Source organism: Oncorhynchus clarkii, chromosome 24 (genome assembly GCF_045791955.1).
Source record: "Oncorhynchus clarkii lewisi isolate Uvic-CL-2024 chromosome 24, UVic_Ocla_1.0, whole genome shotgun sequence".
NCBI lineage: Eukaryota > Metazoa > Chordata > Actinopteri > Salmoniformes > Salmonidae > Oncorhynchus > Oncorhynchus clarkii.
In genome coordinates, this window is record NC_092170.1 from 24419563 (window position 1) to 24447356 (window position 27794).

At 42.6% G+C, this 27794-nt stretch overlaps 1 protein-coding gene and 1 long non-coding RNA gene across 3 annotated transcripts; both read left to right on the forward strand.

The window, feature by feature from the left end:
- Nucleotides 1-1748: 1748 nt before the first annotated feature.
- On the forward strand, nucleotides 1749-7775 carry LOC139383116 (uncharacterized). Its single transcript, XR_011628694.1, has 3 exons — nucleotides 1749-2779; nucleotides 2886-3161; nucleotides 3271-7775. It is a non-coding gene; the product is annotated as an uncharacterized lncRNA (long non-coding RNA).
- Nucleotides 7776-13147: 5372 nt separating this feature from the next.
- LOC139383102 (signal recognition particle receptor subunit alpha-like) lies at nucleotides 13148-27774 on the forward strand. 2 transcript variants are annotated; one of them, XR_011628693.1, is made up of 15 exons: nucleotides 13167-13514; nucleotides 14799-14882; nucleotides 15021-15184; nucleotides 15404-15564; nucleotides 15906-16068; nucleotides 16171-16327; nucleotides 16585-16718; nucleotides 16845-16963; nucleotides 17993-18079; nucleotides 18263-18435; nucleotides 18694-18907; nucleotides 19122-19285; nucleotides 26332-26430; nucleotides 26764-27055; nucleotides 27205-27774. XR_011628693.1 is itself a non-coding variant. In XM_071127415.1 (14 exons), exons 1-14 carry the CDS (start codon nucleotides 13392-13394, stop codon nucleotides 26890-26892), a joined length of 1971 nt encoding a protein of 656 aa, XP_070983516.1. In that variant the 5' UTR covers nucleotides 13148-13391; the 3' UTR covers nucleotides 26893-27774. The 2 variants fall into 2 exon arrangements, 1 of the variants encoding a protein (XP_070983516.1); XM_071127415.1 differs by having other exon boundaries at nucleotides 13148-13514; nucleotides 26764-27774.
- Nucleotides 27775-27794: the final 20 nt, after the last annotated feature.

The window sequence follows — 27794 nt, forward strand, 5'->3', positions numbered from 1 at the left end:
TTCTTTTTATAAAAGATTACGCCAACAAAACAAAAGAACAAACACAAACTGTGATGCTATGTGCCCTGAACAAAGTTAACTTCCCACAGAACAGGTGGGGGGAAAAGGGTACCTAAGTATGATTCTCAATCAGAGACAACTAACGACACCTGCCTCTGACTGAGAACCATACCAGGCCAAACAGAAATACAAAACATAGAAAAAAGGACATAGAATGCCCACCCTAGTCACACCCTGGCCTAACCAAAATAGAGAATAAAAAGCCTCTCTATGGCCAGGGCGTGACAGTCTTTGACAATTTTTTGGGGCATTCCTCTGACACCAATTATGCCAACTGAGTACTGGTCCTTTCACATCATAACTGTTTATCAAAACAGATAAGTTTGATCTTGTATAAATATCAAGTTTGTGAATAGATTTTATTGTTGTCAAGTTGATCAACTATACAGTATATGTGGTTTAGGAAAAAAGTATTCCAATTTACCATACATGCTTTTGACATCATTCTCCAGACTATTGCAATTTTGTACCTCCAATAAGAAAAACTGTAATGTAATATCCTTCACATTTGATTAATTAATTTATTTTAATAGATGTGCTGTTCTAAGCACTTAACATAAAGTTGATCACATAAAACATGAACACTCATGAATTAAGTTTTTTAAAAATTAAACAACCTTTGTAACTACAAAAAAATGTCATAACTTGCAAATATAACACCAAAAGTTTCCCTGATACTCTCAGCAGAAAAAGAGGAGGCTGAATCTAGCAGCTGCAGCTCAGTTTGTCTAAATGTCTTGGTTCCCACAATGCACAATTTCTCTCATTTAAATTGTAATGTAGATCTGTTTAATTCATTAATTAATACCTATTGTAGGTAAGTTGAACAAGAAGACATGTCAGTATATACGAGACAAACAAACCACATTCAGAAGAATCTCACTAGAACAGAAGAATAGGCACTCAATGAATTAATGAAAGATTCATCTTTGGTTATAAAACCTGAAGACAAGGGAGGTGCTGTGGTTGTTTTAGACTATGAAAAATATAAAGAAGAAATTCAGAGACAACTCAGTAATTAACGTTTCTATAGAAAACTGAGTGTTGATCCCACGCAGGTGTTCCAAAGGGATATATGCTGTAATCTGGAGCCCTATTAAACAACCTGATCTCAAAACCTGAATATGAATATCTTTGCTGCAAATGTGCCATAGGTCCATGCTTGTACATTTTACCGAATATTACACAAACCTAAAACACAAGGCAACTATCCAGGCAGACCAGTGGTTGCAGGAATAGGCTCAATGCTAGAGCCATTCTCAAACTTTGTTAGCCTCTTTTAAAGACTCTATAGACTTCATAAACAAGATCTCACCAATACCTGGTTTAAAATAAGACTGTATTTTAGTCACATTAGATGTCGAGAGTCTATATACCAGCATTCCCCGTGTGTGTGGGGGGGGGGGGCTGGCAGCACTAGTACACTATTTGGGAGACAGAGATACTAATGAATATCCACCAACATACTTCATTCTAGAGCTGGCTGAATATGTTTTGACGTATAACAATTTTAGGTGTGATGATGAACACTTCCTCCAAACGAATGGAACATCGATGGGCTCCACATTCGCTCCAACACCCTTCGATGTGTGGAACGGATGTGGGTGGGGCTAGGTCTATATAACGGTGCAATTTTTCTTTTTTTAAATAAAAAAATTCACATAAGCTCTGACGAAGGCAGTGAGGCTGATACGTAAACTTATTAAACATCAGTGATACTATCAAGAGCTGTGAGGGAACTATGTACGCAACCGGATAGAAGTCACGCAGTAATCCTTTATATGATTTTGTGGCTGTGGGAATTATTATTGACTGAGCTAGAATCAAATAATGTAGCGAACTATGTAAGCAACCGGAAAGAGCAATCCTTTGTATGACTTTGTGGCTGTGACGAATACCATATTTGGCTCGCTGACAAACAAACGCCAGTACTTGAACTGCGTAGCAGCATATCAGAGTAATCCACGCAGAAATGGAACGGAAATCACAGAAAATATAGTAGACGTTGTGGTGGCAGCTGTAAAGATGTATTTGGGTATACGCGATTTGAGTTCAGTGGAGTTACAGGGTGTGTTGAGTTGTGGTGACCCATGCTAAAATTATTCTAATTGTAGCCTGTTTCCTTGCGTAGGCTGACGTTGCTTGGTTGTACATCCTCAATTCTGGAACTGCAAATGTAACGTTATTATTCTTGAATGGGTTAGAATGAAATGTCCGCAACAGGAAGAGAGTCATGCAGTAACCCTTTTAGCCACAACTTCCTAAGAAAAGCTGTGGCCTACCTGTGATGTACAGCTGTTTACACCGCTGTTTACAGTTTTTTTTACAATTGCTTACACACTAAAGTGGTACTTGAGGCACACTCAGTGAAACCAAGTCATGTGCCTAATCTTCAGACCAAGTCTGCAAAACTGCAAGCACTTTATCTGCTTTACATTCAGTTTGCAATTGTAAAGCACTTTTTACAAAACACTGAACACAGTTCTCTACATTAGACAAGTCATTCAAATCAGAGCTTGAGCACAATAAATAGGCTTCGGGTTGGCTTTCTTGGTTTGGACAACAATGGAAGCCAAGAGATGGGGGGGGGGGACAGACAATCACAGATGAGATACGGGCTGTTTCGGTTGAGTTTCAGGGAGGCTGGGCAGAGGGTCCAGCCTAACTTGAGCTGCTACACTGCAGCAAGTGTCGTTCAGACATTTCAAAATGAGAACAGGTAAGTAAACCTACCCTCTATACCATGCTACTGTACTTACAGCACTACAGTTACCATTTCATACTGAAATAAATCTTGCACCCTTTCCATTCGCATGTTTTTGCAGAATTGCTAGACAACCCTTCAATGGCGGAAGAAACCGACTGTTCACTGCAGAGCAGGACCAACACAGTGAATATGGTCATTTTAAACAACCGCATACGTTAATGACAACTGCAACCCCACATCATCACTGACAACACAACATTCAGTAACATAAATAGTGCGAGTTTATCCGCACTTGGCCGTCTCCTGAAACGCCATTCGTATGAAGCAGCTCTACAGAGTACCATTTGAGCGAAATCCTGACAGTGTGAAACAACTGCGCTATGAGTACGTACAAGTAAGTTATACTATCCTGTCATTGGTACTATATTCCAGTGTATTGTGCTACATATTGACTGCTCTATGTCTATTCATACTGTCATGCAATAATGTCTTGTCTGTTTCAGAGTTATGGAGCTAGATGCTGTTGCAGAGCATCATGATTTTGTCTACGTTGATGAGGTTGGCTTTAACATAGCCAAAACAAGATGCAGGGGAAAAAACCTCATAGGACACCGTGCCATCGTCAATGTCCCTGGACAGTGTGGTGGCAACATCACAATGTGTGCAGCCATTAGTCAGAATGGTGTCCTTCATCATCATGCCACTCTTGGTCCTTAAAATACTGCCCACATTATCACCTTCCTTGACACCCTGCATAATATCCTTATTCCCAATGACCAGAGGAATGGGCCAGAGCAGACCAGGTTTGTTGCCATCTGGGCAACGTAAGTTTCCACCGTGCTGCACTAGTCTGCAATTGGTTCATTGACCATCCGCAAGTTTTGATTCTCAACCTGCCACCATATTCTCCATTTCTAAACCCAATTGAAGAGTTATTTTCGGCATGGTGTTGGAAGGTATATAATCGCATATCCCTTCTCCAGGTGATGGAGGAGGCCTGTGGTGACATGAGGGAGCATGCCAGGGCTGGATACACCACTTCAGTTGCTACTTTAGCCACTGTTTAGCCAGAGAGAACAGCTCTTGTGATGTTGATGAGGTGCTGTGGCCAGACTCAAATAGGAGACAGGATGCACCCAAACTGTTTTTTTCTTTATAAACTCAGCAAAAATAGAAACCTCCTCTCACTGTCAACTGCGTTTAATTTCAACAAACTTAACATGTGTAAATATTTGTATGAACATACGATTCAACAACTGAGACATAAACTGAACAAGTTCCACAGACATGTGACTAACAGAAATTGAATAATGTGTCCCTGAACAAAGGGGGGTTCAAAATCAAAGTAACAGTTAGTATCTGGTGTGGCCACCAGCTGCATTAACTACTGCAGTGCATCTCCTCCTCATGGACTGCACCATATTTGCCAGTTCTTGCTGTGATATGTTACCCCACTCTTCCACCAAGGCAGCTGCAAGTTCCCGGATATTTCTGGGGAGAATGGCCCTAGTCCTCATCCTCCGATCCAACTGGTCCCAGACCTGCTCAATGGGATTGAGAGCCAGGCTCTTCGCTGACCATGGCAGAACACTGATATTCCTGTCTTGCAGGAAATCACGCACAGAACGAGCAGTATGACTGGTGGCATTGTCATGCTGGAGAGCCATGTCAGGATGAGCCTGCAGGAAGGGTACCACATGAGGGAGGAGGATTTCTTCCCTGTAACGCACAGTGTTGAGATTGCCTGCAATGAAAACAATGTCATTCCGATGATCCTGTGACACACCGTCCCAGACCATGACGGACCCTCCACCTCCAAATCGATCCCACTCCAGAGTACAGGCCTCGGTGTAACGCTCATTCCTTCGACGATAAACGCGAATCCGACCATCACCCCTGTTGAGACAAATCCACGACTCATCAGTGAAGAGTACTTTTTGCCAGTCCTGTCTGGTCCAGCAACGGTGGGTTTGTGCCCATAGGCGACGTTGTTGCCGGTGATGTCTGGTGAGGACTTGCCTTACAACAGGCCTACAAGCCCTCAGTCCAGCCTCTCTCAGCCTATTGCGGACAGTCTGAGCACTGATGGAGAGTGTGCGTTCCTAGTGTAACTCGGGCAGTTGTTGTTGCCATTCTGTACCTGTCCTGCAGGTGTGATGTTCGGATGTACCAATCCTGCGCATGTGTTGTTACAAGTGGTCTGCCACTGCAAGGACGATCTGCTGTCTTACAGTACTGACATTGCAATTTATTGCCCTGGCCACATCTGCCGTCCTCATGCCTCCTTGCAGCATGCCTAAGGCACGTTCACGCAGATGAGCAGGGACCCTGGGCATCTTTCTTTTGGTGTTTTTCAGAGTCAGTAGAAAGTCCTCTTTAGTGTTCTAAGTTTTCATAACTGTGACCTTAATTGCCTACCGTCTGTAAGCTGTTAGTGTCTTAATGACCGTTCCACAGGTGCATGTTCATTAATTGTTTATGGTTCATTGAACAAGCATGGGAAACAGTGTTTAAACCCTTTACAATGAAGATCTGTGAAGTTATTTGGCTTTTTACGAATTCTCTTTGAAAGACAGGGTCCTGAAGAGTTTAGTAACAAGCCTACTTGTTTATATTCTACTGTATTTGTTTTGTCTGTTACTGTTCATCCTGAAATCTGGATGAAAATACAATGTTATGAGAAAGAAATGCATTTAATTCCCCCCCCCCCCCCCCCCATGTATTTCTGTTTATTGTGTAAATATATACTAAATATTTATATATACTGTATATATTTGTGCACATACATGTACGTGTGAGTGCTATGACAAACTGCCGTGGACTCCACTGAAAATGCAAAAGACAAGATATATGCACTGCAGAGATAATTGCTTGATGGAAAAGTGTTTTCTCATATGATTATTTAATATTTGTCAAGAGCTACAGTTTTTTTTTTTTCCTATTGTAGATGTCTTTCAAATTATTTCCTTTACATTTCTCACATCTGTGTGTAGTTGGTGTGTATAAGAGCTAATCATTTGATGGTTTGTGTGTAGAGTTTGATGCTAAAACACAATTTGAGGAGTTAAAATAGTTTTGAATTAAGTGTTTGGTTTTGCAAGAGATGTGTATTGTTTTGCGTGTGTGTTTTGGCATTTTGTGTAGTCTAGAGAAAAGGAGCCATAGTTTCAGAAATCATGCGCAAGCAATTGTCAAACTGTAATGCTCTGTCATGTGTATAGGCTACTGTATTTACAAAACGGTGTACGTTTCCGTGTGTGATTGGTAAAATAACTCTAAAATGACCTAAGCATTTAACAAATAACTGACATTTGTCATCAGAAAGATGGATTTAGCACTTTGTCCAAGAGGAGGACAAAGATAAGCTTTTCTTTTGGGGCAAAGAAAAAGAGAGTGGATGAGCGCTCTTTGATTAGGGCTATGCCTACATATCAGTATTGGAGTTGAGTTGATGCCATTACAGCAATTCTAGTACCAGAAGACCACTTGATCTGCAACAAGTTGTTTTGCAATGTACAGAGTTCGCTCAGAGACGTAAAAGGAAGCAAGGCACCCCACTGTTTTTTTTGGTTTTGTTTGTTTTTTGCCTTAGGGAGTGTATTTTCTGGCTTTCCGTGTCACCATGAATCTCAGTTTTTTTATGTCATCGGGTAGGACTTTTTAACTTTATTTTTTCTACAAAACATACAGATGTTTTCACATTATGTTGACAGTGATATTGTGCAGGAGATAATGAAAATAAGATTGAAAAGTGATGAAGCAGCCCTTTAAGAAGATAAATTGTAGGGTTTATGACTTTGGCTGTGGGAACTAGTGACTACTACCATCTTTGGCTCGCTGACAAACGAGCCAATAGTTGAACTGCGCAGCCGCAGATCAGAGAAGGGGGAGGGAGGTTGTACAGAACTAGGTAGATAGCACCTTAAATGTTTGTTTGTGAACTGCTAAGATATCATAGAAGAAGAAGTAGAACTCCACTGCCGAAATGGAACTTAAATCACAGAAAATAGATGTGGTGCTGGCCACTACAGAGAAGTATTTGAATATACGAGATTTGATTTCAGAAGAGTTACAGGGTGTGTTGAGTGGTGGTGTCCTGTTCTTCCAGACCATTGGCATGGTGCAGGAGCAGATAGGGTCAAGGTAGTGGGTTTTTAATGAGCTGGAGGTGGATATTGCAATTTTAGGTGTTCCAGTGGAGGACACAAAACCACTGGTGGTTGAGGCTGTGTAGTAGGGGCTGAGGGAAGGGCCGGTTCCTCAGGACACTTAGAGAGTTTACCATCCATGATTTCTAATTGGTTTCTTAGTCCTGCATTGTTACACCAAATTACTTACATTTTTCTTGTTATCTCCGTTTTTTGTATTGTTACTTGATAAAATAACCATAGCAGCACCCATAGCAGCATGCACTCCAGCAGGTATATCTCACTTGTCACCCCCAAAACCAATTCCTCCTTTGGTCGTCTTTCCTTCCAGTTCTCTGCTGCCCATGACTGGAACGAATTGCAAAAATCTCTGAAGCTGGAGACTCACATCTCCCTCACTAGCTTTAAGCACCTGCTGTCAGAGCATTTTACAGATCACTGCACCTGTACTTAGCCTATCTGTAAACAGCCCATCTATCTACCTACCTCATCCCCATACTGGTATTTATTTATTTATTTTGCTCCTTTGCACCCCAGTATCTCTACCTGCACATTCATCTTCTGCCGATCTACCATTCCAGTGTTTAATTGCTATATTGTAATTACTTTGCCACCATGGCCTATTTATTTCCTTAACTTACCTCATTTGCACTCACTGTATATAGACTTTTTGTTTTCTTTTGTTCTACTGTATTATTGACTGTATGTTTTGTTTATTCCATGTGTAACTCTGTGTTGTTGTATGTGTCGAATTGCTACGCTTTATCTTGGCCAGGTCGCAGTTGCAAATGAGAACTTGTTCTCAACTAGCCTACCTGGTTAAATAAAGGTGAACAATAAAAATCTCTAGTAACCCATTATACACACATTTATCACTTAATCTCTCTTTATCCAACTATGTCTCTCAACAGACACAATTCTACCTGACCACTTCTCGATCACATCCTCTCTATACTCAACCCGTCCTAATCCAAACCAAACAATTACAGTCAAATTTCTGACTAATCTGAAAACAAGGCTCCATAAATTTTATCAGCATATCGAATGCATGACCCGGGCTGGCAAAACCCTGGAACATTGTTATTCTAACTTCCGTGATGCATATAAAGCCCTCCCACGCCCTCCTTTCGGAAAATCTGACCACGACTCAATTTTGTTGCTCCCAGCCTATAGACAGAAACTAAAACAGGAAACGCCTGTCCTCAGGTCTGTTCAACTCTGGTCCGACCAATCGGATTCCACGCTTCAAGATTGCTTCGATCACGTGGACTGGGATATGTTCCGCATAGCGTCGGACAATAACGTTGATGAATACGCTGATTCGGTGAGCAAATTTATTAGCCAGTGCATCAGTGATGTTGTACATACAGCGTCTATTAAAACATTCCCCAACCAGAAACCGTGGATTGATGGAAGCATTCGCACAAATCTGAAAGCGAACCACTGCCTTTAATCAGGGCAAGGTGACCGGAAACATGACCGAATACAAACAGTAGCTATTCCCTCCGCAAGGCAATCAAACAAGCTAAGCGTCAGTATAGAGACAAAGTAGAGTCGCAATTCAACGGCTCAGACACGAGAGGTATGTGGCAAGGACTACAGACAATCACGGACTACAAAAGGAAAACCAGCCTCGTCGCGGACCACCATGTCTTGCTTCACTGCAGCCAATTTGAGTCAACAATTTAAACATGTTAACCCTCGCAAGGCTGCAGGCCCAGACGGCATCCCCAGCCGCGTCCTCAGAGCATGCAAAAACCAGCTGGCTGGTGTGTTTACGAACATATTCAATCAATCCTTATCCCCGTCTGCTGTTCCCACATGCTTTAAGAGGGCCACCATTGTTTCCTGTTCCCAAGAAAGCGAATGTAACTGAGCTAAATGACTATCGCCCCATAGCACTCACTTCCCTCATCATGAAGTGCTATGAGAGACTAGTCAAGGACCATATCACCTCCACTCTACCTGACACTCTAGACCCACTCCAATTTGCTTACCGCCCCAATAGGTCCACAGACGCCGCAATCACACTGCACACTGCTCTAACCCATCTGGACAAGAGGAATACCTATGTAAGAATGCTGTTCATCCACTACAGCTCAGCATTTAACACCATAGTACCCTCCAAACTCGTCATTAAGCTCGAGACCCTTGGTCTCGACCCCACCCTGTGCAACTAGGTCCTGGACTTCTTGACGGGCCGCCCCCAGGTAGTGAGGGTAGGAAACAACATCTCCACCCCGCTGATCCTCAACACTGGGGCCCCACAAGGGTGCATTCTCAGCCCTTTCCTGTACTCCCTGTTCACCCATGACTGCGTGACCATTCACGCCTTCAACTCAATCATCAAGTTTGTAGACGACACTACAGTGGTAGGCTTGATTACCAACAATGACGAGATGGCCTACAGGGACGAGGTGAGGGCCCTCGGAATGTGGTGTCAGGAAAATAACCTCACACTCAACGTCAACAAAACAAAGGGGATGATCGTGGACTTCAGGAAACAGCAGAGGGAGCACCCCCCTATCCACATCGACGGGACAGTAGTGGAGAAGGTGGAAAGTTAAGTACCTCGGCGTACACATCACGGACAAACTGACTGGTCCACCCACACAGACAGCATGGTGAAGAAGGCGCAGCAGCGCCTCTTTAACCTCAGGAGCCTGAAGAAATTGGCTTGTCACCAAAACCACTCACAAACTTTTACAGATGCACAATCGAGAGCATCCTGTTGGGCTGTATCACCACCTGGTACGGCAACTGCTCCGCCCACAACCGTAAGGCTCTCCTGAGGGTAGTGAGGTCTGCACAACGCATCACCGGGGGCAAACTACCTGCCCTCCAGGACACTCACACCACCCGATGTCACAGGAAGGCCAAAAAGATCATCAAGGACAACAACCACCTGAGCCACTGCCTGTTCACCCTGCTATCATCCGGAAGGCGAGATCAGTACAGGTTCATCAAAGCTGGGACCGAGAGACTGAAAAACAACTTTTATCTCAAGGCCATCAGACTGTTAAACAGCCATCACAAACATTGATGTAATAAATGTATCACTAGCCACTTTAAACAATGCCACTTTATATAATGCTTACATACCCTACATTACTCATCTCATATGTATATAATGTACTCTATACCATCTACTGCATCTTGGCTATGCCGTTCGGCCATCGCTCATTCATATATTTTTATGTACATATTCGTATTCATTCCTTTACACTTGTGTGTATAAGGTAGTTGTGAAATTGTTAGGTTAGATTACTTATATTACTGCATGGTCGGTACTAGAAGCACAAGCATTTCGCTACACTCGCATTAACATCTGCTAACCATGTGTATGTGACAAATAACATTGGATTTGATTTACATTTACCAACTTCATTAAACATGCTAAATCCTTTAGTTCACTTCCTCTCATGTGGAAATCAGTAATATATATATAGTGGTTGTATTTACAGTGGGGCAAAAAAGTATTCAGTCAGCCACCAATTGTGCAAGTTCTCCCACTTAAAGATGAGCGAGGCCTGTAATTTTCATCATAGGTACACTTCAACTATGACAGACAAAATGAGGGGAAAAAAATCAGAAAATCACATTGTAGGATTTTTTATGAATTTCTTTGCAAATTATGGTGGAAAATAAGTATTTGGTCAATAACAAAAGTTTATCTCAATACTTTGTTATATACCCTTTGTGAGCAATGACAGAGGTCAAACGTTTTCTGTAAGTCTTCACAAGGTTTTCACACACTGTTGCTGGTATTTTGGCCCATTCCTCCATGCAGATCTCCTCTAGAGCAGTGATGTTGCTGGGAAACACAGACTTTCAACTCCCTCCAAAGATTTTCTATGGGGTTGAGATCTGGAAACTGGCTAGGTCATTCCAGGACCTTGAAATGCTTCTTACGAAGCCACTCCTTCGTTGCCCGGGCAGTGTGTTTGGGATCATTGTCATGCTGAAAGACCCAGCCACGTTTCATCTTCAATGCCCTTGCTGATGGAAGGAGGTTTTCACTCAAAATCTCATCATTCATTCTTTCTCATCATTCATTCTTTCCTTTACACAGATCAGTCGTCCGGGTCCCTTTGCAGAAAAACAACCCCAAAGCATGATGTTTCAACCACCATGCTTCACAGTATGTATGGTGTTCCTTGGATGCAACTCAGCATTCTTTGTCCTCCAACCATGACGAGTTGAGTTTTTACCAAAAAGTTATATTTTGGTTTCATCTGACCATTTGACATTCTCCCAATCTTCTTCTGGATCATTCAAATGCTCTCTAGCAAACTTCAGATGGGCCTGGACATGTACTGGCTTAAGCAGGGGGACACGTCTGGCACTGCAGGATTTGAGTCCCTGGCGGCGTAGTGTGTTACTGATGGTAGGCTTTGTTACTTTGGTCCCAGCTCTCTGCAGGTCATTCACTAGGTCCCTCCGTGTGGTTCTGGGATTTTTGCTCACCGTTCTTGTGATCATTTTGACCCCATGGGGTGAGATCTTGCGTGGAGACCCAGATCGAAGGAAATTATCAGTGGTCTTGTATGTCTTCCATTTCATAATAATTGCTCCCACAGTTGATTGCTTCAAACCAAGCTGCTTACCTATTGAAGATTCAGTCTTCCCAGCCTGGTGCAGGTCTACAATTTTGTTTCTGGTGTCCTTTGACAGCTCTTTGGTCTTGGCCATAGTGGAGTTTGGCGTGTGACTGTTTGAGGTTGTGGACAGGTGTCTTTTATACTGATAACAAGTTCAAACAGGTGCCATTAATATAGGTAACGAGTGGAGGACAGAGGAGCCTCTTAAACAAGAAGTTACAGGTCTGTGAGAGCCAGAAGTCTTGCTTGTTTGTAGGTGACCAAATACTTAGTTTCCAGATCTCAACCCCATAGAAAATCTTTGGAGGGAGTTGAAAGTCCGTGTTTCCCAGCAACATCACTGCTCTAGAGGAGATCTGCATGGAGGAATGGGCCAAAATACCAGCAACAGTGTGTGAAAACCTTGTGAAGACTTACAGAAAACGTTTGACCTCTGTCATTGCCCACAAAGGGTATATAACAAAGTATTGAGATAAACTTTTGTTATTGACCAAATACTTATTTTTCCACCATAATTTGCAAATAAATTCATTAAAAATCCTACAATGTGATTTTCTGGATTTTTTTTCTTATTTTTTCTGTCATGGTTGAAGTGTACCTATGATGAAAATTACAGGCCTCTCATCTTTTTAAGTGGGAGAACTTGCACAATTGGTGGCTGACTAAATACTTTTTTGCCCACTGTAATTATATATTTGTATTTGATTGTAGGGAATCCAATCCCTATTTACATACTGACCCATCCTAAATTATATACTTATCCAACAGTATTTTGTCACTGATCCAACAGTATTCACCTGCAAGTGTAGTGAAATGTATACCTATTTATAGACTGACCCAACATTATTTTCAACTGATTGTAGGAAAAGCAATCCCTATTAGATACACACCTGTGCTGCCATTGATCAATGTTAACCGGCGAGATTCATTATTATAGAAAAATTGTTCTGCCAAATTGAACCCCAACATTTTGTTGATGAGGAGGACGAGATCTTACACCATTAAGGCTCGGCTGGAAAACAGACAGTCCCTCACAGAGATGTTTAAATAAGGTATCTTACCTTTTTCCAAGCCGGGCAGAACGGATCAGAAATTCAGGTTCTCATCCGGATCACGGCACCAAATGTTGTTGAAAATTAGATCCAAAGATGAAGGCAGAGACTACTTAATGGTATAATAGAAAACCTTTAATACAAGCAGCTGTAGGGGAGATCTACCTCTGATTTCACAGGGAAGAACTTGAGAATGGCTGCATGTTCTTTATATAGTGGGAAGTGATAACACAATAAAATTGTTTACACAACAGTTATTTTATACAAGCAACAGTTACGGAACACAATAGCTTTGTGTTAGGGTGCATACATACCAGGAGTCTATGAAAGGCATTAATTACATCACAGTCCAACACAGAACATATCCCTTGAGAAGTTTCAACAGCTCAACACAAATTCTGCCACCACAGTTGGAAGGGTGTTTTTTTGTAGTTTTACTTTTGTTTTTCCTTTCCCCGTTTTGTATCACAAAGTATAATGATTTTATATTATAGTCCAGTTTGTGGCGGTAATGAGGCATATTGGATGCCAACCGCCGTTGAACTCCAAAGAAAAAGAAGAAGAATCAGAAATCTCCGGAAGTAAATGTCATTTCCTGGTCTTGCAACTGACGTGTCTAAAACAGTGTTAGTGGAGGTAGCTAGACTTGGGAGGAAATTTTTCATCAGATACTGTATATCTGATTAGATTTCCTTCTGGAGGCGAAGCCACTTAAAATATTCTTCCGATCAGTTATTTATAGCGTTTTTCCCCCTTCCGTTTAACGTTTTTGTTAGTTTGTTTTCTTTACGTTGGTATATTATCTCGTGTACGTGGTGTCAAGATGCTGGATTTCTTCACCATCTTTAGTAAGGGGGGCATAGTGTTGTGGTGTTTTCAGGGAACCGGTGTTACAGAATCCTTCACCGGGCCTGTCAACGCGCTGATCCGCTCCGTGATCCTTCAGGTGAGAAATACTTAAATCAAGTGACAGCTGTCATGTTTCTGTGCAGCCTAGCGGTGTGTATGTATGGTTGTTTTTCAGCATGCGCCAGAGCGTCGCCACTTCATCAACAAACTGGTTTGCTAATTTAGCTACGTAGCTTTCGTAGATACACCTATCATGTAAATTCTTCGTCTAAACTAAATAGGATGTATATATTGGTAAAGCTAGCGCACTTGTTAGCTTACTAATGCTACGATTGCGCTAGCTAGTATATGGTTGCGTAATACAGACATGGGGGATTTGGGAACTGGGGGTTACACGCGCACAGGTTGTTATTTTTTTTTTTCCACATCACAATATCACAGCCTAGTGGGATTATCACAAAATGCAAGACTATTACCACGTTGCTAGCTAGATATCAAGTATTTACACGTAACAAAAATATAAACGCAACAATTTCCAAGATTTTACTGAGTTAATTCATATAAAGAAATAAGTACATTTAAATAAATTCATTAGGCCCTAATCTATGGATTTCATGTGACTAGGAATACATATACATAAAAAAGGGGTAAGGTAGGTGGTCTGGATCAGAAACCATGACGAGATCCTGATGTTATCTCTGCATTCAATTTACCATTGATAAAATGCAATTGTGTTCGTAGTTTACGCCAGCCCAGCCCATACCCCCACCGCCATCAGAGCACTTTGTTCACAACGTTGACATCAACAAACCGGTTGCCCACGTGTGGTCTGCGGTTGTGAGGCTGGTTGGAAGTACTGCCAAATTCTGTAAAATGACAGAGGTGGTTTATGGTAGAGACATTAACATTCAGGCCTCTGGCAACAGCTCTGGTGGGCATTCCTGCAGTTAGCATGCCAATTGTATGCTCCCTCAAAATTTGAAACATTTATGGTATTGTCTTGTGTGACACAACTGCACATTTTTAAAGTGGCCTTTTATTGTCCCCAGCATAAGGTGCACCTGTGTAATGATCAAACTGTTTAATTAGCTTCTTGATATGCCAAACCTGTCAGGTGGATGAATTATCTTGGAAATGGATAAATGCTCACTAACAGGGATGTAAACACATTTTGCCAAACATTTTAGAGAAATAAGGTTTTTGTTCATATGGAACATTTCTGGGATATTTTATTTAAGCTCATGAAACATCGGACCAAAACTTTACATGTTTATTTTTGTTCAGTGTAGAACATGTGTTCAAGAGAAATGTTTTCATTTCCGTGATAACCTCTGATCCGTGTTACAGTATTAATGTTAATGGTTCTCTTATTTTGTTTCAGGAACGCAGTGGCAACAATTCCTATTCTCATGATGCCTTGAGTCTTAAGTACAAACTCGATAATGAGTTTGAGCTGGTTTTTGTGGTAAGTTTCACAGAGAACTGCAGTGTATTATAACATTTACTATTTCCTGAAGGAACATACCATACTAACATACAGAAGTGTTTTCTTCTCATGCAGTCTATGGACTCCAAACTGACCATGCTTCTCTTTTTTGTGTAGGTGGGTTTTCAAAAAATCCTGACGCTGACGTATGTTGACAAGTTCATAGATGACGTACAGCTCCACTTCAGGGATCGCTATAAGAATGAGCTGGAGCAAAAGGGGGCCCTTGCGCTGTTGAACAGCCATTTTGCGTTTGAGGATGACTTCAAAATGCTTCTTCGGTAAGCAGTGTCATATCTTAGGGCTGATACTGGTGCATAAAGAGAAGATTCTGCTTTCAAACTAATTTGCTGAATCTCACACACACAACCAGCTGTTGAGTTGCCAACTCACAGGTCTACAAGGACCTGAAGGCTACTTGTACAAAATAGAATTTCACTATAGTTCAAGTTAAATGCTAAGTGCTTTGACTCAAATGTTACTGTCCTGTTGTGCTCTAGTGAGGCGGAGGAGAGCAGCAAAGCTCGAGGTCCCACCTCCATGAGAAGCTTCAATGCTTCCCTGAAATCCCAGAAAACTGTGAAGTCCATGATCGAGACGAAGGGAGGGGATAAGGGCAAGGAACAGGGTGGCAAGAAGAATAAGAATGCCAAAAAAGAGGGTAAGGGTTTGACATGATTATTATGAAGGTGTTGGAATACAAGCACTTGGTTACACTATTTCTGTTTGAAACCGGTCCATTTTTTTTCTTTATGTTTTAATTTCATGGGGACCAGAGAAGGCTGCTGAGGGGAGGACGGCTCATAATAATTTGCTAAAATGGAGCGACTGGAATGGCATCAGACACATAGAAATCACGTATTTGATGTATTTGATACTATTCCCCTCTAGCCATTACCACGAGCCCATTCTCCCCAATTAAGGTGCCACCAACCTCCTGTGATGGGGACATTGATAATGTTTTGTGTGGATGGGGTTAGTTTCTGATATTTTCCCCCCTAGCTCCTGCTGCTGAGCCTGTGAAAGGGGAAAAAGCTAAGGCTCCGACCAGTGCCCAGAAGACAGAAGAGAACGGTAACCAAGGCTTGACCCAGGAGGAGATCATTCAGAAGAAGAGAGAGGAGTTTATCCGCAAGCGCATGGGGGCACCTGTGGAGAAGCCCAGGTGAGTGGGGGTGGGAGGGACCCAATGTGGTTAAAGTTCTAATTTGGAATGTTGCTGACAGTTGCTTCAGTACTGGAAGTCACATTGTCTCTTGCCTTCCAGTAAGTCCCCCAAGCCTGTGAAGGAGAAACCCAAGGGGAAAGAGAAGCGGGTATGGACCTTGGGTGGCAGCAGCACCAAAGAACTGGACTACAGCCAGAGCAATGGCAATGGAGCCCATGCTGCTGGAGACCAAGGCTTGGATGCTCAAGCTGACCCGGTATGTGCCTGTTGGGTTTGAGAGCAGCAGAGCTAATATAGCCTGGTTGTACCAGACTGAATGCTGCGCTCACATTATTTAAAAGTGCAGTGAAATAATGGTGAGCGCAGCGGTCTGTCTGTCTGGTTTAACCAGACTAGAGCTAATAGCCTTCAGGGATGCTCTGTTGGTACCTTGATAAATAAGGCCCATGTGGTGTAGAAGTGCTTAGTTTATAGGAATTGCACATCTTAATAAAGTCTTGTCTTGTTGTCCAGGGGATGCAGCTGAGCTCGATGAAGGGTGACTTGCTCGCCGTGGATTACGAGTCCAGCGAGGGAGAGGAGGAGGAGGAGGAGGAGGAAGAAGATGCTGTAGAGAGGGTGGTAGTTGCTGACACTAGCAAGAAAATGTGAGACCCTTTGATTATTTAATGTGTCAGATAATTGGAAGCATGGCTGAGGAATGGAAGATGATATGAATGTGATGTTGTGCCCTGTTGCTCCTGTCTAAGTGTCCTTTTTAAAATGTTCCTCAGCCCCAAAAAGGGTGCTTTTGGAGGGATGTTTGGGATGCTGAAGGGCCTGGTGGGTTCTAAGAGTCTGAGCCAGGAGGACATGGAGCCAGTTCTGGACAAGATGAGGGACCACCTCATCGGTATGGACTCCTCTGTTCCCCACTACAGTATCAGTTTCTTAACACATACACTCCCCTTAATATTTATTTGGACAGTGAAGCTAAAACTTTTAATTTTGCTCTATACTCCAGCATTTTGGATTTGAGATCAAATGTTTCATATGAGGTGACCATACAGAATGTCACCTTTTTATTTGAGGGTATTTCATATCTGTTTTAACGTTTTAGAAATGAAAGCCCTATGTATCTAGTCCCCTCCATTTGAAGGTTGTAAGTATTTGGACAAATTAACTTGTGGGGTGATCAAACGTTTAGTATTGGTCCCATATTCCTTGCATACAATGGCTACATCAATCTTGTGACTCTACAATGTTGTTGTAAATATTTGAAATTTGTATTGATTGTGTTTCAGATTGATGTGCCCAATAGAAATTAGTGGTACATAATGTATTGTCTTTGGAGTCGCTTATTGTAAATAAGAATATATGTTCCTGAACACTTCTACATGAATCTGGATAATCATGAATTAATTGAGAATAATGATTGAGGAAGTTAGAGGCATAAATATCATACACCCCCCCCCCCCCCCAAAAAAAAAATGTTTTAGCCTCGCTTGTTATTGGTAATAGTGAGAGGTAAGTATGCCTTGGGTGTGATCTTTGTGCATCTAACTTCCTCACTCATTATTAATGAAAGATTATCCGTAATCATGGTAGCATCCACATGCGCTTTAAATGGAGGGGACTAGATACATAAAGTACTTTAATTTCTAAACAGTAAAACAGATACGTATGAAAATCCCCTCAAATACAAGGTGACATTCTGTACTGTCGCCTTATATGAAACATTTAATCTGAAATCCAAAATGCTGGAGTATAGAGACAACAGTTTTAGCTTCACTGTCAAAATAAATATGTACAGGAGTGTAATTAACTGTTCAACATAGATTTGTACATGTCCTAGGTCACCTGAGGGGAAAAGCTTCACATTCGACTTGTATTCGTAGAATTTTCTCATCTATTTTTATTTTATTTTAATTTATTTTTTCAGCTAAGAATGTAGCAGCCGAAATTGCCTCCCAACTCTGTGACTCTGTAGCCAAGAAACTGGAGGGCAAAGTCATGGGCACCTTCACCAGTGAGTACAACTGTCTTCCACATAGCCACTGAGTAGAATAAGTCCACAATATAATGAGTTCACCTGTGGAGAGATTTAAGTGAACTAGATAGACTTCACACCCCCAAAGAGATGAAGATGCTGCACAACAGTTCAGAGTACCCCTCTTGCTCTGATAAAGCCCCCCCCCCCCTCTTGTAATAGCTGTGGCCTCAACTGTAAAGGGGGCCCTGCAGGACTCCCTGGTCCAGATCCTGCAGCCTAAGCGGCGTGTGGACATCCTGAGAGACGTCCTGGAGGCTCGTAGCCAGCGCAGGCCCTTCGTCATCACCTTCTGTGGGGTCAACGGGGTCGGAAAGTCCACCAACCTGGCCAAGGTGAGATCCACCATGGTGTCAGTATTTTTATTTTTTTCCCCTTCTGTTAATCCGTCATATTGAAAACATTGGTATTGTTGGGGATTTCAAACCTGGGTTGTATCCATTTAACCAAACCAGGTCCTGGTTGGACCTTTCCAGGCTGTCTAGCTACATAGGCCACTGAATACCTGGGAAGCCCCCATTCAGACCACAGAAAAACCAGCAGGGAAATTATTTTTTATTTGCTGAAACCCTACATCCTCTGTCTGTGTGCAGATCTCTTTCTGGCTAATCGAGAATGGTTTCACCGTGCTGATAGCAGCCTGTGACACATTCCGTGCGGGGGCCGTGGAGCAGCTGCGTACCCACCAGCGCCGCCTTAACTCCCTGCACCCCCCTCAGGACCACGGGGGACGGCCCATAGTGCAGCTTTATGAGAAGGGCTACGGGAAGGACGCCGCTGGCATCGCCATGGAGGCTATCGCCTATGGTAACCATACCATTCCCCAGCTTGCCATTTATAGACTAGGTCATCCTAGCCCCATAGTATGCCATAGCTCTGTCTGTCCTCAAATAAATGTATGGTGATCTGTAGGAGGGGTTCGCGAATGCTTCTTATTGTCTCGCATATTAACTGAGTATATGGACCAAGTCAGACGTTCATTCAACCAAGTGAAGAAATCCTTTGTTGTCTCTCTGTCCAGCCCGTAACCAGGCCTTTGATGTGGTGCTGGTGGACACTGCTGGGCGGATGCAGGACAACACCCCCCTGATGACGGCTCTGGCCAAGCTGATAGCTGTCAACATGCCTGACCTGGTGCTGTTCGTGGGGGAAGCTCTAGTGGGCAACGAGGCTGTGGACCAGCTGGTGAGTCCTTATACAACAGTGGTCACCAACCGGTCCATCTCCAAGGCATTTCTAGTCGATCGCCAAACATTTATGTAAAAAACCCAACGATAAAGCCTTGTTCCTATTTTTTTATTAGTCTCGGGCTGTTGGTGGTAGGTGCTGCCAAGTGCACTATGCTACCGCTGGCCAATCAGATTGCTCAGATAACCGAGTCTGCAGTAACGTAGCAGGCATAAAAGAAAGCTACAGCAAAATTGATACTGTGAGATTTCAAAGTGTTTAAAACCAAGACCAGAGAGACTGTCAACAAATACAGCAAAGAGCTGCTGTTTTTATGAGTGAGTTTAAGTTCTTACTCAGAGCTGTCAACACTTTGTATTCAACACTTTTATAAGCCATAACATGTACATTCTTCCTATTTCCACTCAGCGCTACAACAAGCAGTGCAGCAGTAATGAATGAGTAGGAAAGTGTATCTATAGGCTTGCGTTATTATTAGCGGTTTGGGTCTTTTTTCATATCAAGGAATATTTCACTTTCTTTGTTCATAGGAGTAACAACATGAATTTGTGCATGAGGCAGAAATAATGCAGTGCGACTTGAGTTTCGCCATCAGCTGGAAGACGGTGTCCTTTTTTGGTCAGTGGAGGAAAGGGAGAGTGGAGGGATATTGGGAGACGGACCCTCAGTCTGCTGCTCTCTCCCTCTGTTGAGACTGACCATCAGATGCAGGCACCATCAGCCCAGTAAAATAAAAATGAAATTATTTAAATGTATGCTCACTCAGCTGTGCCTCACAAGTAATACCTCAAATTTTGAAATATAATTTTTTTGAAATGTCCCAAACAACAACAATGCATTGGCAGGTAAATTCAAGCAAATCCAGTATGCGGTGATAATGTTTTGGGCCTATAGCTTACTGCACAAGCCTCATTGCTACAATACTGTTTTTAATTGGTTAATGTTGCGTAAGCTTACATTTTTTTTAAGTCATGTTAATGAAAAAATCAGAGCGTTAGATCTCGGCGTGCATTTTGATTCAGAAAGTGATCTGACAAAGGTTTGTGACCACTGTCATATAACATCCTACTGTTTAATGTCTCTGAAACTCTGATCCCTAGAAGGTAAAAAACAGACCAACTGTCAAAGAATTCCGGATGCGTTTTATGCTATAGCTTCAGGGTTTTCTCTGGTTGAAAATGGGGCCGCCATCTTGGCGGTGTAGAAACATTTTTTTTTTTACATTTCTAAAACAATTTCCTGCAATTCTACAAATTTCTCCATTCAGCTGAGAGAACTTTGCACTTTTAAAGCTAGTTTCTTGAAATTCTATGAATTTTGCCATGGCTAATTCTGTGTTATTTTGCTAAAACAATAACAAAAATGTAATCATGCTAAATTTATTGTTTTTGGAGTTGTCAATTCTCCCTGACTGTCTAGCTTTTATTTAGACTATTGTTACCTCTCAAAGATTATAAAATAATATATATAGGTCCATTATCTTTCCACATACTTTGTTTTTTTTTGTCGTTTAAGTTTACACTGAAAGCGTTTCTGCATCCAAAATCTATATATTTTTTTACACCGTTTGGAGTTAAGCGACCCGAAGAAAACGCTTAGGCAGCCCGCCCAAAGATTACAATGGTAGAAAAATCCCTGAGCTTTAGCTGTATTTACTACAACCCTTTTTCCATAAAGCAGGTTTTTAGAAATGTTAGCGAATTTATTACAAGTAAAAGACCTTATTTACATAAGTATTCAGACCCTATGTTATGAGACTCAAAATTGAGCTCAGGTGCATCCTGTTTCCATTGATCATCCTTGAGGTGTTTCTACAACTTGATTGGAGTCCACCTGTGGTAAATTCAATTGATTGGACATGATTTGGAAAGACCTATACCTGTCTATATAAGGTCCCACAGTTGACAGTGCAAAATTCTCAAGATGGCGCCGACAGAGTTCTTAGGAAACTATGCAGAATTTAGTTTTTTTAATGTATTATTTCTTAAATTATAACCCCAGGAAATCTTAAGTCTTATTCCATACAGCCGGAAAGAACTATTGGATATAAGAGCGACGTCAACTTATCAACATTACGACCAGGAATACGACTTTCCCGAAGTGGAACCTCTGTTTGGACCACCACCCTGGACAATGGATCTAATCCCAGAAGCCGACCCAATCCCAGAAGCCGGCTCCGTAGACGTGCACATCGCCCACCCCTCCCGGGTATACTACTCGCCATTGTCAAGTCTCTTGACAACAAGATAGACGAAATTCGAGCCAGGGTTGCCTTCCAGAGAGACAGAGGTTGTAACATTCTCTGTTTCACAGAAACATGGCTATCTCTGGATATGTTTTTGGAATCGGTTCAGCCACCGGGCTTCTCCATGCATCGCGCCAACAGAGATTAAACACCTCTCTGGGAAGAGTAAGGGCGGGGGTGTATGCTTCATGATTTAACGACTCATGGTGTAATCATCATAACAACATACAGGAACTCAAGTCCTTCTGCTCACCCGACCTAGAATTCCCCACAAACTATAACTGACGAGAATTCTCATCAGTTAGTCACAGCTGTGTACATTCCCCCTCAAGCAGACCCCAAGATGGCCCTCAAGGAACTTCACTGGACTCTATGTAAACTGGAAACCATATATCCTGAGGCTGCATTTATTGTAGGTGGGGATTTTAACAAAGCAAATTTGAGAAAAGGGCTACTTAAAGTCTATTAGTACATTGATTGCACTACACGCTGGGGGTAATACACTCGACCACTGCTACTCTACCTTCCGCAATGTATACAAAGCCCTCCCCCGCCCTCCCTTTGGAAAATCCGACCACGACGCCATCTTGCTCCTACCGTCTTATAGGCAGAAACTCAAACAGGATGTACCAGTGACTAGAACCTTTCAACGCTGGTCTGACCAATCGGAATCCACACATCAAGATTGTTTTGATCACGAGGACTGGGATATGTTCCAGTCAGCCTCAGAGAATAACATTGACCTATACGCTGACTCTGCGAGTGAATTTATAAGGCCACCATTGTTGCTGTACCCAAGAAGGCAAAGATAACTGAACCAAATGACTAACGCCCCATAACATTCACTTCTGTCAACATGAAGTGCTTTGAAAGACTAGTCAAGGATCATATCACCTCCACCTTACCGGCCACCCTAGACCCACTTCAGTTTGAATACCGCCCTAACAGGAAAACAGACGATGCCATCACATTGCACACTGCCCTATCCCATTTGGACAAGAGGAATACCTACAGTTGAAGTCAGAAGTTTACAAACACCTTAGCCAAGTACATTTAAACTCAGTTTTTCACAATTCCTGACATTTAATCTTAGTAAAAATTCCCTGTCTTAGGTCAGTTAGGATCACCACTTAATTTTAAGAATGTGAAATGTCAGAATAATAGTAGAGTGATTTATTACCAGTGGGTCAGAAGTTTACATACACTCAATTAGTATTTGGTAGAAGTTTACATAATAATTGAGTGTATTTGGTAGCATTGCCTTTAAATTGTTTAACTTGGGTCAAACGTTTCGGGTAGCCTTCCACAAGCTTCCCACAATAAGTTGGGTGAATTTTGGCCCATTCCTCCTGACAGAGCTGGTGTAACTGAGTCAGGTTCCTAGGCCTCCTTGCTCACACACGCTTTTTCAGTTCTGCCCACACATTGTCTATGGATTGAGGTCAGAGCTTTGTAATGGCCACTCCAATACTTTGACTTTGTTGTCCTTAAGCCATTTTGCCACAACTTTGGAAGTATGGTGTCATTGTCCATTTGGAAGACCCATTTGCGATCAAGCTTTAACCTCCTGACTGATGTGTTGCTGTTGCTTCAATATATCCCCATCATTTTCATTCCTCATGATGCAACTTTTTTATGAAGTGCACCAATCCGTCCTGCAGCAAAGCACCCCCACAACATGATTCTGCCACCCCCGTGCTTCACGGTTGGGATGGTGCTCTTCGGCTTGCAAGCCTCCCCCTTTTTCCTCTAAACATAACGATGGTCATTATGGCCAAACAGTTCTATTTTTGTTTCATCAGACCAGAGGACATTTCTCCAAAAAGTACGATCTTTGTCCCCATGTGCAGTTGCAAAGCGTAGTCTGGCTATTTTATGGCGGTTTTGGAGCAGTGGCTTCTTCCTTGCTGAGCGGCCTTTCAGGTTGTCGATATAGGGCTAGTTTTACTGAGGATATAGATACTTTTGTACCTGTTTCCTCCAGCATCTTCACATGGTCCTTTCCTGTTGTTCTGGGATTGATTTGCACTTTTTCGCACCAAAGTATGTTCATGTCTAGGAGACAGAACGCGTTTCCTTCCTGAGCGTTATGACGGCGGCGTGGTCCCATGGTGTTTATAGTTGCTTACTATTGTTTGTACAGATCAACATGGTACCTTCTGGAATTTGGAAATTGCTCTCAGGGTTGAACCAGACTTGTGGAGGTCTACACATTTTTCCCATGATGTCAAGCAAAGAGGCACTGAGTTTGAAGGTAGGCCTTGAAATACATCCACAGGTACACCTCCAATTGACTCAAATGATGTCAATTAGCCTATCGGAAGCTTCTAAAGCCATGACATAATTTTCTGGAATTTTACAAGCTGTTTAAAGGCACAGTCACCTTAGTGTATGTAAACTTCTGACCCACTTGAATTGTGATAGTGTATATAAGTGATATCTGTCTGTAAACAATTGTTGAAAAAATGACTTGTCGTGCACAAAGTTGATGTCCTAAACGACTTGCCAAAACTATAGTTTGTTAACATGAAATTTGCGGAGTAGTTGAAAACGTTTTACTGACTCCAACCTAAGTGTATGCAAACATGCTGTTCATTGACTACAGCTCAGCATTTAACACCATAGTACCCTCCAAGCTTATCATCAAGCTGGAGGCCCTGGGCCTCAACCCCGCTCTGTGCAATTGGGTCCTGGACTTTGACGGGCCGCCCCCAGGTGGTGAAGATTGGAAACATCCTCACCTCGCTGACCCTCAAAACTGGGGCCCCACAAAGGTGCGTGCTCAGCCCCCTCCTGTACTCCCACGACTGTGTGGCCATGCACGCCTCCAACTAAATCATCAAGTTTGCAGACAACACAACAGTAGTGGGCTTGATTACCAACAACGACAAGACAGCCTACAGGTACAGTAAAAGGTGAGGGCACTTGGAGTGTGGTGTCAGGAAAACAGCCTCTCACTCAACAAAACAAAGGAGTATCGTGGACTTCAGGAAACAGCAGAGGGAAGTTAAGGTCCTTGGCGTACACATCAACCTGAAATGGTCCACCCACACAGACAACCTCAGGAGGCTGAAGAAAGTTGGCTTGTCACCCAAAACCCTGACTAACTTTTACAGATCCATAATCGAGAGCATCCTGTCGGGCTGTATCACAGCCTGGTGCGGCAACTGCTTCACCCTCAGCCGTATGGCTCTCCAGAGGATGGTGCGGTCTGCACAACGCAACACCGGACGCAAACTACCTGCCCTCCATGACACCTATAACACCCGATGTCACAGGAAGGCAAAAAAGATAATGAAAGACAACAACCACCAGAGCCACTGCCTCTTCACACCGCTAACATCCAGAAAGCGAGGTCAGTACAGGTGCATCAAAGCTGTCTCTATCTAAAGGCCATCAGACTGCTGAACAGCAATCACTAACTCCGAGAGGCTGCTGCCTAGCTGGAGACCCAGTCACTGGCCACTTTAACAAATGGATCACTAGTCACTTTAAACAATGCCACTTTAAATGTTTACACACTATTTTATACCATCTATTGCACCTTGCCTATGCCGCTCAGACATCGCTCATCCGTATATGTATATGTACATATTCTCATTCTCTACATTTTAGATTTGTGTGTATTAGGTAGTTGTTGGGGAAGTGTTAGATTACTAGTTAGATATTACTGCATTGTCAGAACCAGAAGCACAAGCATTTCGCTACACTCATATTAACATCTGCTATAACCATGTGTATGTGACCAATAAAATGTGATATGATTTGAAACTGAGCCATGAGGTCAAAGGAATTGTATCGAGGCACAGATCTGGGGAAGGGTACCAAAACATTTCTGTAGCATTGAAGGTCCCCAAGAACACAGTGGTCACCATCATTCTTAAATGGAAGAAGTTTGGAACCACCAAGACTCTTCCTAGAGTTGGCCGCCCGGCCAAACTTAGCAATTGGGGGAGAAGGGCCTTGGTCAGGGAGATGACCAAGAACCCGATGGTCACCCTGACAGAGCTCCAGAGTTCCTCTGTGGAGATGGGAGTACCTCCAACTGGGGTGAAGGTTCACCTTCCAACAGGACAACGACCTTAAGCACACAGATGAGACAACGCAGGAGTGGCTTCAGTACAGGTCTTGAATGTCCCAGCCAGAGCCCGACCTCTCTGGAAAGACCTGAAAATAGCTGTGCAGCGATGCTCCCCATCCAACCTAACAGAGCTTGAAAAGATCTGCAGAGAATTGGAGAAACTTCCCAAATACTGGTGTGCCAAGCTTGTAGCGTCATATTCAAGGCTGTAATTGCTGCCAAAGGTGCTTGAACAAAGTAAAGGGTCTAAATACTTATGTAAATGTGATATTACTTTTTTTGCCAAGATTTCTAAACCGGTTTGCATTGTCAATATGGGGTATTGTGTGTACATTAGTGAGGGAGAAAAAGCAATTTAATCTATTTGAGTAAGGCTGTAACGTAACAAAATATGGAAAAAGTCGGGGGGGTCTGAATACTTACCGAATGCTCTGTAAATGGTATTTTAACTTGTTGTGCATAGGGCACATTTAAGTAATTTAGCAGACACTTATTCAGTGCAACTTATTTGAGAAGTGCCTTGCTCAAGGGCACATCGGCAGCTTTTTCACCTAGTCTCCTTGGGGATTCGAACCTGCGATCTTTCGGTTACTGGCCCAGTCCGCTTGACTGCTAGGCCACCTTTAAATTATATAGACTCTGTAACTGTTTTGTTGATTTGCATAGTTGTTTTATGTTGCACTCTACACTATAATGAGTGCGATACTATACTTGCAGGTGAAATTTAACCAGGCGCTGGCTGATCACTCCATGTCTGATAAGCCTCGTCTCATCGACGGGATCGTTCTCACCAAGTTTGATACCATTGATGACAAGGTTCGTATGTCATTTGACTACAGACACTTCAGAACAAGCTTATTTTTTATATTTTTGGGGGACTGTTTTTATGGGCTAATAGTAAAGCCAAAAATCTATTACATTTTTCATAACTCTAAATCATCCTTGGTATAACCATAATAAAATAATTCCATATAGTTTAGTAGAACCCCGCTCCCCCCGGCTTAGATTCTTATGGTTTAACAGAAGTCCCTGTAAACAATGTTTTTTATTGATAGGAAGTCCAAGCTTTTTGACATCCTTATCGGATTGTGTCAGAACAGAAGTCTGCATGGTTTTTGGCTGCAAAGCTGATGTCACTCCTCCCCTCAGGTTGGCGCTGCCATCTCAATGACCTACATCACAGGCCAGCCCATTGTGTTTGTGGGCACAGGGCAGACCTACAATGACCTGCGGAGCCTCAACGCCCGTGCTGTTGTGGGCGCCCTCATGAAGGCCTGAGTGGCTGCATCCATGTTCACCACTATCGTGACAAAGCCAACTAAACACAGCGCTTTGAGATGTCCGGTCCTGCTAACCCTGTCCTGTGGCTCACATCCTAACCCTCCACATAGCACCAAATGCAAAACACACAAGCTTCCTCCCAACTCCATCTGGGAAAGGGGTGGGTGTTGACTTTTAAGCAAGAGTCTCTTGCTGTAAACGGTTGGGCCAAATTCAAAAGTACCTCAATTTTGCTTTAAAGTTCAAGAGACACATTTCCTGACTTTTTATCTGATCAAATAGAGAATATTTATTTGTCCTCACTCACAGGTTACTCATTGTCAAATTCACTTCCTGGCATTTGGTGTCTGTTTTCCCCCTTCACTTCAACAAGAACATGTCAGTTATAAAGGCTTGCTGGATGCGACACGTTTCAGCAGCCGCCCCGTTCCCGAGGAAAGCTTAGTGACCATAGTGCCTATCCTATCCGTTTCCCTGAAGCATCACCGTCTGTCTGCTGAGATCTGAAACTTCAACAAACCCAGTAACTACCTTCTGCTTCTAGCTCTCTGGATGGACTGCTATAACCCCCATCGCGATGCTCCCTTCTTCCTCTGCAATTGGAGACTTGAATGATCCTTCAGTTTGTGGTCGAGTTGAAAAAAATAACGTAAGACATTTTTTGGGGTTGTCCTCCAGGGTCTACAACTGGAGCACTAGGCCTTGACTTTAGCTTTTTCAATTTCTTCCCCTTTGTCATTTTGAAAACAAATACAAGTCTTACATTTTTCCAGTCCCTTTTAATTTGCAGTAGTGCAATGAGAATCAAGAGTTGTATAGATTTGTCATTTGAGAATGTAAGCATTTCTAAATAAAGCTGCTATGATGGCATGGAACAAATGCTGATAGTGTGGTCTGGA

Coding starts and splice junctions, on each gene's coding strand:
- LOC139383102 (XM_071127415.1), top strand. CDS start 13,392: ATGCTGGATTTCTTCACCATCTTTAGTAAGGGGGGCATAGTGTTGTGG. Junction 13,515..14,798: donor TCCGCTCCGTGATCCTTCAG/GTGAGAAATACT, acceptor ATTTTGTTTCAG/GAACGCAGTGGCAACAATTC. Junction 26,431..26,763: donor TTGATACCATTGATGACAAG/GTTCGTATGTCA, acceptor TCCTCCCCTCAG/GTTGGCGCTGCCATCTCAAT.